The sequence below is a fragment of the Callorhinus ursinus genome, unplaced genomic scaffold (assembly GCF_003265705.2).
Source record: "Callorhinus ursinus isolate GAN/ISIS: 27379988/994484 unplaced genomic scaffold, GSC_fseal_2.0 scaffold3, whole genome shotgun sequence".
Lineage (NCBI taxonomy): Eukaryota > Metazoa > Chordata > Mammalia > Carnivora > Otariidae > Callorhinus > Callorhinus ursinus.
Window position 1 is genome coordinate 51,051,263 of NW_027397065.1, and position 15,497 is coordinate 51,066,759.

Genomic DNA, 15,497 nt, shown 5'->3' on the forward strand with positions numbered 1-15,497 from the left:
CTCACTCAAGGTCACACAGCCAGCATGTGCTGACGCCAGGTCCCACGGGTACAGCTTAAAGCCTACCGCTGAGCTTCGGGCCCACCCAGCCTCAGTGAGAGCGCCATCTGCCTGGAGGCTGGGCAGGGGTGGAGGAGGGAGAGCATTCAGCCTCAGGCCCAGTGCCAGGGTGGGGTGGGCGGAGCCCCCAGCGGGAGCCCTGAGTGGGGCCAGGCAGCCGGGCCTGGGGGAGCCAACTGGCGCCCGCTGGGTGGTGGCATACTTGTTCCCCATGCGCGTGACAGTCTATTTTTTATCAGCGCCCTCCCCCAACTCCATGTACCCTCCCAAAGGGCCCCGTATCAGGAATCATGTCCTGGCTGAGACCAGGGCCACCTTGGGTAGAGGGGGAGTGTCCCCAAGTCCCATTGCCTCATGGAGCCCACAAGTACTAAGCATCCCAGAAGGCAGGGCAGGAAGGCTGGGGAGAAAAAGCACCTCCTACCTGTGTGACTTTGGGCTGGTCCCTGGACTCTCTGACCTCAGTTTCCCCCATCTGTACAGTGAGGGGAGGCATGCCAGACACCACAGGAGTTCATTACAACTCAAGCTCTTGGGATCCACTCAAGCTCTATGACACTAATGACACCCACTTGCCAGGCCCTGGCAGAGCCTCCCTGCCCACAGCCCTCCCAGGGTACACTTGATCCTCCCTGACCTACTCCCAGGGGAGGGGGGTGGGGAGAAAAAAGGCTGAGCTGACTCAGGGGCCAACCTCAGAACCCCAGACTCCAGACCTCAGGTTCCTCTTTCCAAGACCTGAGGGACAGAGGTGAAGAGGATCAAAGAGGAATGCTGTGTGTTCTTAAGCAGGTGGCCCGGCCTCTCTGAGCTTCTGGCACACCATCTAAAGTAGAAGAGATTGTGCAGAAGTTAAGCTCACAGGCTCTGGAGCCAAACTGCCTGGATTTGAATCTGGCCACTTACCAGCTGTGTGACCTTGGGAAGCTCACTTAACCTCTCTGTGCCTGAGTTTCCCATCTTTAAAATGTTGATAATAACAGCACTTACTTCATGGAGTTGTTGACATGTAAAGAACTTAGGATACCCTTGGCACATAGTAAGTAACCATAAATATTAACTTTTTTTCAAGAACTGTGATTTTTATCTCTCGAACACTCTTAGTCTCCAAGAGATTTTATTCCAGAAGATTAGATGTGTGAGTCTCAGGTCAGCCTACCCTCTTGTCTGTGGGGCTCCTCTAGCCTGCCCCTTCCTAGCTGGCCCCAAGTTTTTGGTGTCCACTGAGATCTTTCACTCCCGTGATCCTCTCACATCCTTCCTACCCCATTTCATCGCAGCTCAGAACCGAAGCCTGAGCCCCAGAGGAAACGAATGATTTGTCCCAGACCACCAGCCAGTTAGCTAAGACTGGAGGTTCAGGTATTTTTTTCCTGAAGTGTGGTCCAGGCTCTTTCCCACTGCGCTGTGCCCATCCTCCCGCCATCAAAACCTGTTCCTGGCCAAACATCAAAAAGCTCAAGATGTGAGTCTTGAGCTAGGGTCCATCTCCTCAAAGCCTTGCTATTTTAACAGATCAAAACACGACAATACTATTTAAGAAGAGTTATCTTTTTTAGCATTTATCATCATTTAATTTCAAAACAACAGTAAAGATTGGGTTTATTATTATTTCTGCTTATAGATGAGGAAACGCAAGCCCAGAGAGGTTATATAATATGCTTCAGATCTCCCAGCTAGCCAGGAGGAGGACCCAGGGGTCCAGCCACAGAATCTACAGGTTAGCCACGCAGGAAGCTGGTCACACAGGAGTAGACTGAACTTTGCTTCACCTGCAGTGGGCCTGGGAGGCTGAGCAGGGGAGTAGAGGGTTGCCACAGTCCTATACTATACTGCCTCATCAAGTGGAAAAGATGAAGCTAGGATGGTGGAATTTCAGGCAGTGGCCAGTTGGTAAAGATTTCATTCTGGAGAGAGAGGGCTTTTGTAAGTCTCTGGAATTACAGGGCCTGGAGGCTGTCCCCACATTGATTCCTCCTCTGGCCACATTAGGTAGCGAATGAGCCCCAGTGTCCAGGGACAGTTCACAAAGGACTATGAGCTCACACATACATGCAGGCCTAACTCAGCAGAGCCCAGCCACTCCTCTGAGCAGATCACAGGCCTGGGGCTCCTTTGGGTCCGCAGCCTGAAGCCACAAGGGATGAAGGCATTTTCATAACCTACAGCCAATGGCCACCCCCCACCTGTACCCCCACCCCAGCTCCTAGTTTAAACCATTTATTGTCCTTTGAAACACCCTTCCTCCCAACCAAATCCCTCCCATTCTTCTAGACCCAGGTCCTGGACATGCCTCCTCCATGAAGCCAGCCATGACCACTCTTCCAAATAATATTCAGGTCTTCACTCCAATGGAGTAAGAGAGGCCTTCCCTAACCACCAACGCAAAGTATCCCCTCCAAATTGTTCTCCGTCTTAGCAGCATGGCACACACACACACACACACACACACACATATGTAATCTATCTGAAAATATCTTGTGTTTTTCTTTGCCATCCTTTTTCTTGTCTATTTCGCCAATCAAAATGCAAGCTCCTTGAGGACAGGGACCCATCTGTCTTGTTCATTATTGTAACCCTAGTGCCTAAGGACCCACCTCATCCTGTAGCTAGCCAGGGGCACTGAGGTCCATAAAGAGCAAGGGATTCACCCAAGGTCACACAACAAGCAAGCAGCAGAGATCAGCTTAATACCCAGGTCCCTGCCCTGCAGCCCAGGGCCCTTGGCCATCCTCACCCCCACCCCCGTTGACCCTCTGCTGGCCAAGCTTGTCCCTGCCTCCACACAACAGTGGGGGCCAGAGCCTACAAATCCTCCACAATGGAGGCGCCCTTCCACTTCCCTGGGGGCCTGCAGTGCCCCAAGCTGGGCAGCCCTGCCTGCTTCCCGGCCTCGGTCCCTCCCTTCCTGGCATCAGCAGCTCTGATGAGCTCATGTCTGGAAGCCTGGGAGCTGCCCTGAAGGAAAAGGTGCCTCCCAGGCCAGGCCCATGGGACAGCAGCGTGGCAGGTGAAGGGACTTCTAGGCTCAGGGTGACATGTGTCAACCATGGAGATAGGGCACGACCGGGGGAAAAGGACACATACAGAGTATTCCTCCTGTGCTTCTCCCATCTCTCCAGATGCTCCTCTGTCACTCAGCCCCCTCCCTTATCAAGGAGCTGCTCTGTCCTAAGGAGGGGGGCTCTGCTGCCTTCTACTCACAGAACTACCCTGGGCAGAGTTCATCCCCTCCCCAGCCTCAGTCTCCCTGACTCTAGAATGGGGAGACTAGATAAAATGCTGACCGAAGAAGCTGGGGATCAGCTAGGGAGCGGGCACCTGAATGCCAGAGGGTTTTGTCCTTTTTTTGACCTTAGGGGAAGGGCAACAGCCAACAAGAGAGGGAAGGGGTTAAAGGTCTTATTTTAACCCTAAGTGCTGATTCCAACCACAGCTTAATTTAGGTGCTAGCTTGGGAGATGGGGGGAGCTAGCCCACGGCTTGCAAAGTGGGGGCCACCCTGAAAAAAGTGGGAGCTGGGGCAGCACGGCAGCAAAAACCTTGCCTTTCGGAAGTTCTCTGAATATCAAACTAGAGTGATTCTAGTCCATTCCCCTTGTTGTACAGATGGGGAAAATGAGGACCAGAGAGGAGGAAGAGCCAAACCAAGATCTCACATAGAGACAGAAGGAGGGGACTCCACTCCAAACGGTATTTTCAACTCCCTCAAGGAGCCCCATCCCACTGTCTGAGGTAGTACCGAGGTTTGTTTGTGGCTCTGCCCCCCAGCACAGGATGGGGTGGGGGGCAGGCATGGGGGTGGTGACAGGCTGGTGGGCACCAGCAAGACTTCCAGTCTCTTACCCCAGCATACCCTAGTCCCTCTTATCAGCATCTGCTCTCATCCTAGGCCTTGCAACATGACAGGGGCGGGGCACCCTCAGACTGCCCCTTCACCCACCGGGTCCCTGCTGTCTCCAATGCAGTTGTCCCCTCGGGGGTCACTCTGCCCACTCTCTCACTGGGAGCCAGCAAGGACAGGGCTTGTGTCCAGATCACACAGCAAGTTGGTTTATTCCAGTGTCACTTGTCACTCAGGATAGGGTGGGGAGTGGGGTCTCTGGTGCTTCCCTGCTCAATCTTGTTCCTTGTAGACAACCGAGACCGGGAACTCAGGGGGTCCCTGTCACAAACCTGAGTAAGCCCATAAGTTGGGGGTGGCGGTAGGGAGAAAGGGAGACCCTTGCCCCAGAGTCCTCAGGGAGGTCTTGTCAGGGGCTGCTTGGAGCCCCTGATTCCTCAGTGTAGGGCTTCGGAAGGAGCCCCACCCTCCCCTCACTTCCCCTCCATGGCTCTCACCTTGCAAACGGGGTAGCGGTCGGGGTGTTGTGCGACTCTGCTGTAGAGCCCTTAAGACAGTTCCTCCTCTGCCCCTAGGCGCTCAGGAAGGGCCTCGATTTCCCCAGGGGGCTCGGCCGGTGCTCCCCGCGGTCGGAAGGTCCCGCGTCCCGCATGCCTCGCCCTCCCCGCCAGAGCCCGGCGCGGCCGCCCCGCCCGCGGGAAGGGGGACGCGAGGCCAGCACACGCCGTTCTGCTACCCCACCGGCGCCCATGTTGGTCAACCTGGAGCGAGCCCAGCCCGCCTTTCCCGGAGCCGGCTAGGGGCCCGCAGACCCCTCCGGCGGGTGCCCACCCGTCAGCCCGGGCTGCCCGGGCCCCCCGAGGCTCTCGCCGGTTGGGGATCGAGGGCCGGACCCCCCCGCCCAGCCCCGGGAAGTAGCTTCCTCGCGTCGGGGCGTCCTCCCGCTCCGGGGCTGCTCGAGAGATTCCAGATTTCTCCAGCACTTCCCCCCGCCCCCCCCCCGCCACCGTACAGACGGGGAAACTGAGGTCCACAGTGTAGCAGCGACTCGGCCAAGGTCACCCTGTGCGCGGGGACCGGAGCCCAGATGTGCCACCTCCACCTGGGCGGCGCGGGGAACAGCACAGGTGGGAAGGGGCGAGGCTCGCCGGGCGCCGGCACCCCTGCCTCGCCAGCGCCCCTCACTCACCTCCTGCCGCCGCTCTAGGTGCCCGAGCTCACCGGCGCCGCCGCCTCCGCGCACCTGGCCGCGTCCGTCAGTGCGCCCCGCCCCGAGACCCCCGCTGTCCCCGCTCCGCCCCGGGCGCCCCCTCCGCGTCGTCGCCGCCGCCGCCGCCGCCGCCGCCACCACCTCCTAGCGGGCTGCTCGGGGACCTGGAGCCGGGAGCCGGGAGGGCTGGGCGGGCGGGAGGGCCAGCCGCGCTCCTGCCGCCCGCTCCCCGGGGCCCTAGCGCCGCCCCGCCCGCCGCCCCGCCCAGCCCCCCCTCCCCCCACCCCCCGAGGGGCGACTCCCTTCCCCGCGGGCTCGGTCCGGGGATCCCGGCGGTCCCCCTTTTCTCCCGCTTTCCTCCCTTGTGCCGCACTCTGCTACCTCGTTGTGCCTGTCTGTTTCTTCCTCCTTTTTTGTATCTCCAGGTCAGTCCCTAAAATCCTCTGCTTTCATTTCACCCAGTTCTTCCTGTCTCCCCATCTTTTCTCAATTCCCACGAACCACCCCTGTCTTAAATGTGTCTTTGTGATTCTGTCCCCAGAACTGATACCACCCCCACCTCCCCAGCCCCTTTCCTTTCAAACCCAGATGCGTTACCCTTCAGGCCCATCTTCCCTCCCCCTTCTCAGCCCTGATGACTAGCATAACTGTCTACCTTGACAGGACTCAGACAAATGGGGACGGACGAAGCTTGCCACCTCCCCGCTGGCCTGGAGCCATCCCCGGACTTAACGGGTGGTTCAGGAGCAGCCAGGGCAGGGAGGATGTGTGGCTCCTGGGTTTCAGTTCCCCATCTTTTCATTGAACTAAATGCCATTCAGATTGGGCTAGCAGAGCCCCATGGCAGTGGTCAGTGTGCCTCAGAGTCAAGTGGGGATGCTGGTACCAGTTGAGATGCCCACATTCTAGCACACCCTTCCAGTGGTGAGGAGCCAGTGGGCTTGGAAACAGTACTGATAACAAGCACTTTCACACTCCCACCAATTTTGAAACAAAACTACACTTGGAAAAGCGTTGGCCTGGGTTTTCACCAAAGTTTCCCTGGGTTCCAAGTACCCCACCCCTTCAACCAGGGTGAAGGGTGGTTCCACTTTCATATCAAGCTCCGGTGTTTAGATTTCTGCTAGAGGAAGCTAGAAGTGTGCGGATGTGAGCCCACCCCAGCAGAGGGCCTGTGAAACCCAGAACTGCAGGTGGCCTGTGTTTGGGCATCCCCTGTCCCCAGCGGGTGGGCTCAGTGTGCAGGAGGTCAGGTGACAGGGGGGCAAACCCTCCCTGGCTGCTCCCATCCCTCTGGTGGGCCTCAGGGTCTGCAGAGAATTCCTCTGGCCCTGTGCAAATCTTGCGCTGGGGCTGTCACAAGTGGAGGTGGGACACATGGAGGGGGTCCTGGGGATTGGCACCAGGTAAGCTACTGCCTGCCTGATGAGTACATGTGCTAGAAAAGTGGCTATAGCCCAGCCTGTGGGGAACCAGGAAACAAACTGTGTGGGTGAGAGAGAGCGAGGGAGGGAGGAGAGAAGCTAGAATTACTGTGTGGGTGGGTATGAAAGAGAAAGAGATGAGGAAGAAGGAGGACAGAAAGTGGTTCAGTCTCTACGTAGGTGTTGTGACAGTGGGTGTGCAAGAGTGGATATGCCTGTAGGAGAGAATGTGTGTGTGCAGGAGAGATTTTAAAGTGTAGTTATGTGAGCAAAAGAAAATGGAGAAAAGAACATGCTTTTAACCTGTATGTAAGGAAGGGAATATGTGTGCTTGGATGTTTCCAGGTGGGACTGTAGCTCTCTGTGCAGATCTGATACATGTGTCCACATGTGAAAGGTAGGCACACCCGAGTGAGGGGTGTGTGTGTGTGTGTGTGTGTGTGTGTGTGTGTGTGGAGGGGTGTACTGGTGTATGCCCCATGCATGGATAGGTAGGTGTCTGAGGGCATGCATATGTGTGCACGTGTGTGCAGATGTGTGATTATATACATGTGTGTATTTGCATAAGAACATGGCGTGGAGATACCATGTGCATATATGCACCCATCTGGGGGGTGTGACCATGTGTGAGTGCATATGTGAGTTACATGTGAGCCTGTGCGTCTTGCTCCCACACCGTTGCCCTCCTATGCTGGTCCCTGTGGAGTGTGGAAGTGAGAGGGGGCGTGGATGGCATCCTGCCCAGCCTCCTGCTCTGTCTACCTTCTCTCCCACAGGCCTAAAGAGGAGGGGTCTTGTCTTTGGCCCAGTGACCGCTGTCAGCTCCTATAACGGCCAGGGGTTCCTCTACCTCAACAGTATAGACACGGCCAGGGGCAGGGTGCATCTGACAAGCCAGATTCACACCCTCATCCCTTCCTTAGGGACTCAGAGCTTGTCCATTGAGTTGGAAAGGCCTCCAAGGGCTTAGATACCCTGGGCCCCCAATAGCAAATGGCCTGGGGAGGAGGGAAGGTAGCTCTCCCCAAACCACAGATGCAGGAGGGGCTGGATCAGTAGTGGGTCCCAGGTCTCCCGAAGTGTATGGGGGGGGGTGAAATATGGCTTGGCAGAATCCCCCACCATCCTCCAGAGCTTGAACAACCTTTTTCCAGCCCTAGGTGGGTGGAAGAACACAGCCTGCTGCCTCGTTTCCATGGTGACAAGGCAGCACAGAAGGTAGTTGAAAGCATGAGCCCAGACCTCCTGGGGTTCAAATCTCTGCTCCTCCACCCACAGGCCTTAGACTGTGACAAGTCACTTAAACTCATTGTGCCTTAGTTTCCTCATCTGTGAAGCAGAGATAAGGAAAGTATGAACTTCATAGGGTTGTTCAGAGGATGAAATGAAGTAACCCATACAAAACAATTAGGACCGTGTGTGGCAGCTGTACCGGGGGGGCAAAAGCCCTGGGTTCCAGCTCTAGCTTTGTACCAACGGACTGTGTGACCTTGGACAGGCTGCTTGCCATCTCTGAGCTTCAGAGTCTCCACAAGATTATCTCCACAATAATCTCACCAGCCCTGCTGGTTATGAGCAGCTGAGGAGACTTTGTGGTAAGGACAGTGGCAGTAGCTCTGGGCTCTCTTGGTGAGCTGTGGACCAACTATTGCTGGTGGAGGTCCAATCATGAGCCCTACCCGACACTTTCCTGCCCATGTATATTCTCTCCTGATGGCAGGAAACTTGAGCTGCGGGCCGCTGCCTACCTCATCTCTCTGCACCCTTTGCCCCTCCAGCCTGCCGAGGACGACGCTCTGCCCTGCTCAGCTGGTACTCAGATGGTGGGTGCCCAAGGCAGAAGATGCCATGACCCATCCTTAAAACTGCCAGGGGGCACTCAAGAGAGGCAGGTATAATTGCGGAAGGACGGGTGTAATTGTCTGAAGATGCTTATAATCCTTTGGCGGTACAGGGAGGAAAACTTTAAAAGGAAGCCCTAATCCACTAATAACCTGGCAGCTCCACCGGCCTCTTCCCTCCGGATCTCCAGGCAGAGAGAAGGGACTCTGGCTGCTCCCTTTCCCGAGGGAGCAGAAAGGCCAGAGTGGGCTCTGACCCAAGACCACCCAGATTTCAACTCTCCTGCAAGACCCAGCTTCCTTCCTGCCTCCACCTCTAAGAAGACTTCCCTGAGACATTCGTCCTAAGGTCACTCCTGCCCCCTCCATCCTTAGAAATGTTCAGGACAGAACTGGAGGCCATTTGGCTGGACATTAAAGGAATAAATGAACCAGACTATGAGGAAGAAAAGCATGACCGTAGTCTCAGCTCCCACACTGACTATGTGACTTTGGGCAAGGGACTTAGGTGTCTGAGCCTCAGCTGTGTCACCTATAAAATGGGGAGATTAATACCTGCCTTGGAAGGCCATAGAGTGCGATGGACGAGAATGGGATACTACAAAATGACCTAGCTCCGTGTAAGGAGCCAACAGAATTCATTAACGGTGGCCCCTTTCCTGCCTTCGCTCATGGTTTCTTCCACCTCAGGAGGTCACAGACGACACTGTCCCCTTGTAACTCCAGAATACGGTGGTGGCTAAGAACAAAGTCCCGGATTCCAAAAACCATGGTTGAATCATGGCATAGCGGCTTACTAGTCAGGAGTCTTAGACAAGTCACCTATGTTCTTGGAGCCTCAATCTTCTCATCCGTGTAACGGAGATAATCGTAGTATGTCCCTCATGGAGATCGTTATGAGGTTAAGTGAAATGATATAGGTAAAGCTCTTAGCACAGTGGGCTTGGCACATAAGGGCTTCCTTAACAAATAATGGCTTTCATACTATTGAGTTGGTGATGATCATTTTAATTATTATTAATGTCCATCACGTGATCACTCTAAAATTTCCAAAACACTAACCCAATCTAAGATCACTGCAACCTCACAATAGCTCTGGGAGGTAGAGAGGGCTCCTATTTTAATTTCATTTTCATGAATGAGGAAACTGAAGCTCACCAAGGGAAAGCAGTTTGCTGGGGTTTGGCCGGTTGGTATCAGGTCCAGAACCAGCACCATGGCTCCTGACCCTCAGCCAGGGTCTATGAGAGGGAAGGGAGCAGGTCCTGGGGCTTGCAGGCTCTTGGCGACCTGAGTTTGGGCTGACTCTGGTATGAGGGCCCATCTCCAAGTTCAAGGCTGCTGGGCCCTCCTGGGTCCTCCTTCTTCTTGCCCTTGATGCATTGAAGGCATCTGCTGGAGATCCTGCCCAGCTCCCTGTGTGACCCAAGCGTGGGGGAGTAGGGCGGGGGGGGGGCGATGCTGGCCATGGGGGTTGGTCAGAGCCTGGCGAGAATTATTTCAGAAAGGAGAGTGGGCGGGACGGCCGGTGGGATGTCAGCCAGGGCAGCAGCCTTGCCTGCAGAGAAACGAGGTGTTCCTCCAGTTTCCTGACACATTAGCCCTCCCAGGCCTGTGTCCCCCGCATGCCCTGTGCCCCCAGCATCTGCTGGTGGCAGCTCCTGCCTCAGTAAGCATGGCTGGGCTCACGTCCTCCCCATCTGGACCCACTTGTGTGTTTCCATGGGCCCAGGCAATGAAGGTAGGTGATCCAGTGTGGGTTTCCCTGTCCTGCCCTGCTCTGCTGTCTCCTGAGCCTGTGGGGAAATGATCTCCCTCCCTCCTTTCCTTCCTCCCTCCCTTCCTTCTTTCTGTCCCCCTCCCTAACTCCCTCCCTTCCATCCTTCTTTCCTTCCTTCCTTCCTTCCTTCCTTCCTTCCTTCCTTCCTTCCTTCCTCCTTCCTTGCTTCCTTCCTTCCTTCCTTCCTTCCTTCCTTCCTTCCTTCCTTCCTTCCAGGTAGTGCACCCTGAACTCTTCCTTATACACTGTCCTTGGGTCCTCGCTGCAGCCCAGGTGACATAGATCCTGCCTCTGTCGTCTCTAATAGATGGGAAACGGGGGCCTGGGGGAGGAATGTGGCCCAGCTCAGCCACCAACAGGCCGAGAGACCTGGAGCAGTCTCTTGCTCACTCTGGGCCTCAGTTTTTCCACCTGCAAAATCAGGAGGTCAGATTGGATCCGAGGCTTTAGCTTGTACCTCAAGAACTCCACGAGGGCAGCAAGCTCATCTGCTTTGCCCAGTGCTGTGTCTCCAGCACCCTCGAGCAGTCGGTGTACAATACGTTCAGTGAGGCAGTACTGCCCCGTCATTGCCTGGAATCCAAGGCCATTTGTTGCCACAAATGATTAAGGGCAGACAAGAGAGAGAGATGGACTTCTGTTTAGCCGAGCGTGATCACAGGGCTTTCTCTCGCGGACTTGTCACGTGCCCTCTTTGGCAGAGAAAAGAGTGGGCATAGATGCTGCACAGCTGGATCTGTACGAAACTCCCAGCCCCCTGCCTCTCTCCCCACAGCTGTTAATTGGGGCGTGGCCATGGGACTGTGAGGCACTGTTATGTATCATGGGAAAGTATGGCCAGGAGACCTGTGGGGTCCCGGGTGGGCTCTGGCAGTCCAGGAGGAAAGGGGTGTGAGCTTACCTGGTTTCTGGGCAACCCTGGGCCCAGGGCTGGGGCTGGAGCTGGAGCGGGCTGTCATCACCTGCTGAGCCTTCCCCACGTCGTCCCAGTCCTGGCTGGCACTGTTATCATGCTGGGGCCCCCCTCGTGCTTCCCTGGAGCAGCTGGGTGGCTGGACGGCCAGGGCATTGGGCAGCTCTGGTGCCCCTTGGGTGGCTCTGCAAGCTGAGTTGTCCCCATTCCTGTCCTCCTCCAAGTTCACGAGCCCTGCCTCTCCCTGCAGGCCCTCCTCGCTGCTGCTCTCCTCAGCCTCCAAGGCCAGACACCTGTAGCTCCCATCAGGGATCCGGAAGGTGCAAGGGGTAGGCCTGTCTTCGCTGAGTCCACGGGGTGGAGGTGGGAGGTGCGGACCCAGCATGATGCTGCCTCTCCTTAGTGAGGCGGAGAAGCTGGGGCCAGGCCAGCCACCTGTGTGAACACCGGTCTTCGCTCCTCTTGGGGACTCCTCTCTGGCTCTCTGCAGCTTTGTCTGCTCCTCAGCCAAGTCCCAGAGCTGGGGCAAGGTCCAACCGTGGGGCCCTCCTGGGCTGGGTGGGGTGGTAGGCCCCCAAACCTTCCTCTCAACCTGTGTCTGGTCTGTGAGGCCCTCCTTCAAGATGATCTACCTGCCCAGGGAGAAAAGAAAGAGCAACATGAGACAGTCTGCTGGGTGTTCTGGGCTGAATGTCTGAGACCTGCCCACCTTGAGGGGGCCCTGAGAACTGGCTGGGGCTTGGGGTACAGGTCTCACACACCCATGGAAAAGTCCCAAACTTCAGTCATTCAACATCCCAAATTTTCACTATATCTTTATGCCACCTGACACCTTATTTGCTTAATATTTTTCCATAAATCAACTTTAAATAACTTACTTCTATTACTTCAGATTTATCTTAAGCAATAATTGCAGGAAAACCACAAGTATGTTGTGCTAAGTAATTTCCCTCCTAATACACATTAAATAAATATCTAGTTATTTAAAAATACTTAACCGCCTAGAAAGAATTCCCTCACATGCCTGCAAAGGTACATACACCACAGGAATCACAGGAACGATGGGGCGGAGGACGCAAGGCTGGGGCCAGGGACCCCCGAGGAGGCTGTGCACCAAGGGGGACGGCGGCAGCAGTGTGCTTTTGTGCCCGGGCTTTGAGCTAGACCTGGAGCCCTGCCACCTGTGGAGCTGGCAGCAAGTCACATGGCCTCTCTGAACCTCAGCTTGCCCATCTTTAAAATAGGAACTCTAATATTTCCAATGTAGTGTTGCGTGGAGAATTAAGTGAGAAAATGCATGCCGAGGACTCAGTATGGTTTCTGAGATGTAATTTAATACATGTTGGCTATTCTTTTATTACACAAAAATGTCTTGAGCTTTTGTTGATGGCAGACACCATACAAGCTAGTGGGAATACAATGGGGATATGGAAGATGCGGTACTCTAGCTTCATGAAGCCTTAAAATCCGGTGGGGGGAGCTGTGAATGAGAACAAGAACCATAATAATAACAGTACGATTATTTATAAATGTTAACAAAGATGATGATTTCGGAGAGAGGGGACGAGGAGGCTTCTCATAGGGTATGCGGGATACGGGGAGGGGATGCGTGGGAGAGGAACTTGGGTGGGAGAACTGGCTGGGCTGGGAGGCAGATGGAGAGTGGGTGCGGAGGAAGAGGGAGGAGTCTAGGCTGCAGGTTTGTCTCTCTGGTGACAGGGTGATTTTGTTAATAGAGATCAGGAGTACATGGGAAGGAGCAGGTGTCCAGAGGAGCAGGGAGATGAGTTTGATTTGGCTTCCAAGGGAGATGAGTGTGGTCAGCTCCACGTAGGGGCCTGGAGAGCAGGGGAGAGCTCCAGGCTGGAGACAAAGCCTTGAAAATTATTTGTGGAGGCACAGGGCGGAGGTAGACAAGATGCCCCAGGATGGGCAGCTAGAGCTTAAAACAGGGCCGGTGGCTATGTACCCTGGGAGGGAACCCTGGGATTTATAGATCTTGGTTAACAGATTCCACCACCGCTTAGCTATATAACTCTGGCAAGTATGCACTCTCTGAATCTCATCCTATTGGGAAATGCGGAGAGAAGAACCACCCCCCCCACACACACACATACTGGCTGGCCATGAATACTAAGAATCCTGAGATGTGATGAAAGTCTGGGGACACTAGTGACCTCAGGGCTTACACTGACCTCGCCTGCTGTGGTACTTGACCTGGAGGTCACTCCTCTGCCCTCCAGGTGGGGTCAGGCCCCCCCCACCCCCTACCCCAGCAGGCTGGGCCAAGGCCTCGGCCTCTGGAGAGCTGTGCCAGGAGACTGTGGTAGGCAAGGGGAAAGATAAGTGCATTACCAGGCCCTCGGGCAAATCAGCGCCAACCAGGGAAAGGCAAACAAGCGTCAGAATCAGAAGGGTAACAGGCACCTGTTACGGCAAACTCGGTGGCAGTGAAATGAGCACAAAGAAGCCAACCTTCTGCCCAGAGAAGAATTGAACACCTGTTCCACACTGGGTTATTCACTGAGGTTGTTGAAATAAATCATCACGACAACACTTCAAGACAGGTACTGCTGTTATCCCATTTCCGAAGTGAGGAAACTGAGGCTCAGACAGGCGAAGTGGCTTGTGCCTAAGTCACACAGCTAGTAAGCGGCAGGGCTCCATCTCAACCCAGCTTTGACACCTTGACCATGAGGGTGGACACAGAGACATGGAAGGGATAACTCTAGCACCTCTCTCCTCTCTGTGCCTTTTCTCACTCTGCAGCTGCTGCCAGGTTTCCACACTTAGAGTGTCACAGAGTGACACTGAATCTCATGAAGAGCCAGTAGAATTCTGAAAAGACCTAACTGGCCATGGGACCTTGGGGCAGGTGCCTTCTGTATCCCTGAGTCCGTTTGCCTCGATGCACAATGGCCGGGGTTGAGCCGGATGATGCCAGAGGGTCCATCCAACCCTGGCATTGCAGGATGCCATGATTCTAAGCCCTTTGAGCCCCGCTCCCCACCACCCACCCACACCATTACAGAGCCAGATGGCAACAGGCAGGAGTGGGCGTGGGGGGCAGGGCTCCCTCTGACGCCCCACAGGGGCCTCGCCTTGCTCTATCTCTGCTTCCGTTTTGCTGTATTTGACGGTGGCCACGGTTTCCAGGAAAGAAGAGAGAGGCGGAAGAGTTAACTTTCCGCCACCCACACAAATATTTTTGGCTGGCTTTGTCTTCATGTTGCCAAGCCAGGAGGGAGGGGTTGGCAGGAGCACTCCAATGCAAGTCTCCCTCCCGAGGAGGGAGGACTCCCAACACAGCTGGGGGGCCTGGGCAGGCCCCTTGCAGCCTGAGCGCTGGAACACCCACTGAGCTCAGGAGCCCAGGGCAGGGGCAGGGTGGTCAGGACCCACAGCAGGAATGGCAGCTTCCCCTTACTGAGCATCCTCTAGTGCACGGCCAAGCCTTTTACCGAACACTCCTGGGCGGCAGGTGTGTGGGTGCCGCCTACAGATGAGGAAACTGAGGCAAGCAGAGATAAATTCCAAATCCAAAGGCACACCAGTGCTGAGTGGTAGAGCAGGACTTGAGTCCAGCTGCTGGGCTCTGGGCTCTTACCCTCTGCTCTCAGTGGCTGCAGACTAACTCCGGGAACCCCCACAGGGGGCCTGCCTGTGTGGGCACAACTCCAAGGTGGGCAGGAGAGAGCCTGCTCCAACCTCAGCAGAAATAGGAGGGGGTCCTCTAATTCTGGCTCCCCCAGATCCACATCCTCCATCAGGCCGCAGGCTCCAGGGGTACAGAGCCTTGGCAGGCAGGGCTGACACAAAAGGCACAAACCTGTTGTTCTTTTCTCAGAGAAGGCAACTCTGAGCCCAGAGCCAGGGAGGACTCGCCCAGGTTATCCAGCAAGTCAGATGCAAGCTTGGCACTAGGACCCAGGCGCCTAGGCACCTGCCTCCTGCTAAGCCCTGCTCCACCCTGTGGGGTCAGCTTTCCCTCCTCCCTCTCCTGACCTCCCCCAGTCCAAACAGGGTACCCAGCTGAGCTGAGAGTCAGATGCTCTATACTCCCTGTCCATACAGTCAGAGGGCTTGCCCAGATCTCCCGAGGGTGGGCCCAGGGAACATGGCCTTGGGAGCCTCATGTTCCTCCTGCTGTTCGCTATGTGGTGGGGGAGACACTGGCTTTGGAATCAGATCTGGGTTCAAATTCTGACCCTACCATTTAGTGGCTGCCTGACGCTGGGCAAGTCTCTTCATATTCCTGAGCTTCAGCTTCCCCAGCTGCAAAATGGGTTAAAATAGGACGTACTTTAAAGGGTTGATGTAGGGATTCATTGAAAAACAGAGACTCATTCCTTCACTCCGAAGGGAATGAGGGAGCATTATTGTATGCGGCTCAGCTGCTGGGCTCTGGGGATGAATGTATAGCCA

General features: G+C 55.4%; 1 protein-coding gene across 6 annotated transcripts in view; it reads right to left on the reverse strand.

Moving 5' to 3' along the window:
• SYNPO (synaptopodin) overlaps positions 1-15,497 on the reverse strand; it is a 54,272-nt gene that overhangs the window by 25,404 nt on the left and 13,371 nt on the right. For 2 of the 6 annotated variants that reach the window (XM_073890856.1, XM_073890858.1), the window contains exon 2: positions 11,061-11,700. In XM_073890856.1, coding sequence (XP_073746957.1) covers positions 11,061-11,700 — 640 coding nt within the window. Of the gene's footprint in view, positions 1-5,093; positions 5,341-5,495; positions 5,728-11,060; positions 11,705-15,497 lie in introns of those variants that run through there. The other 4 variants (XR_012377566.1, XR_012377565.1, XM_073890857.1 and 1 more) reach the window with 4 other exon arrangements.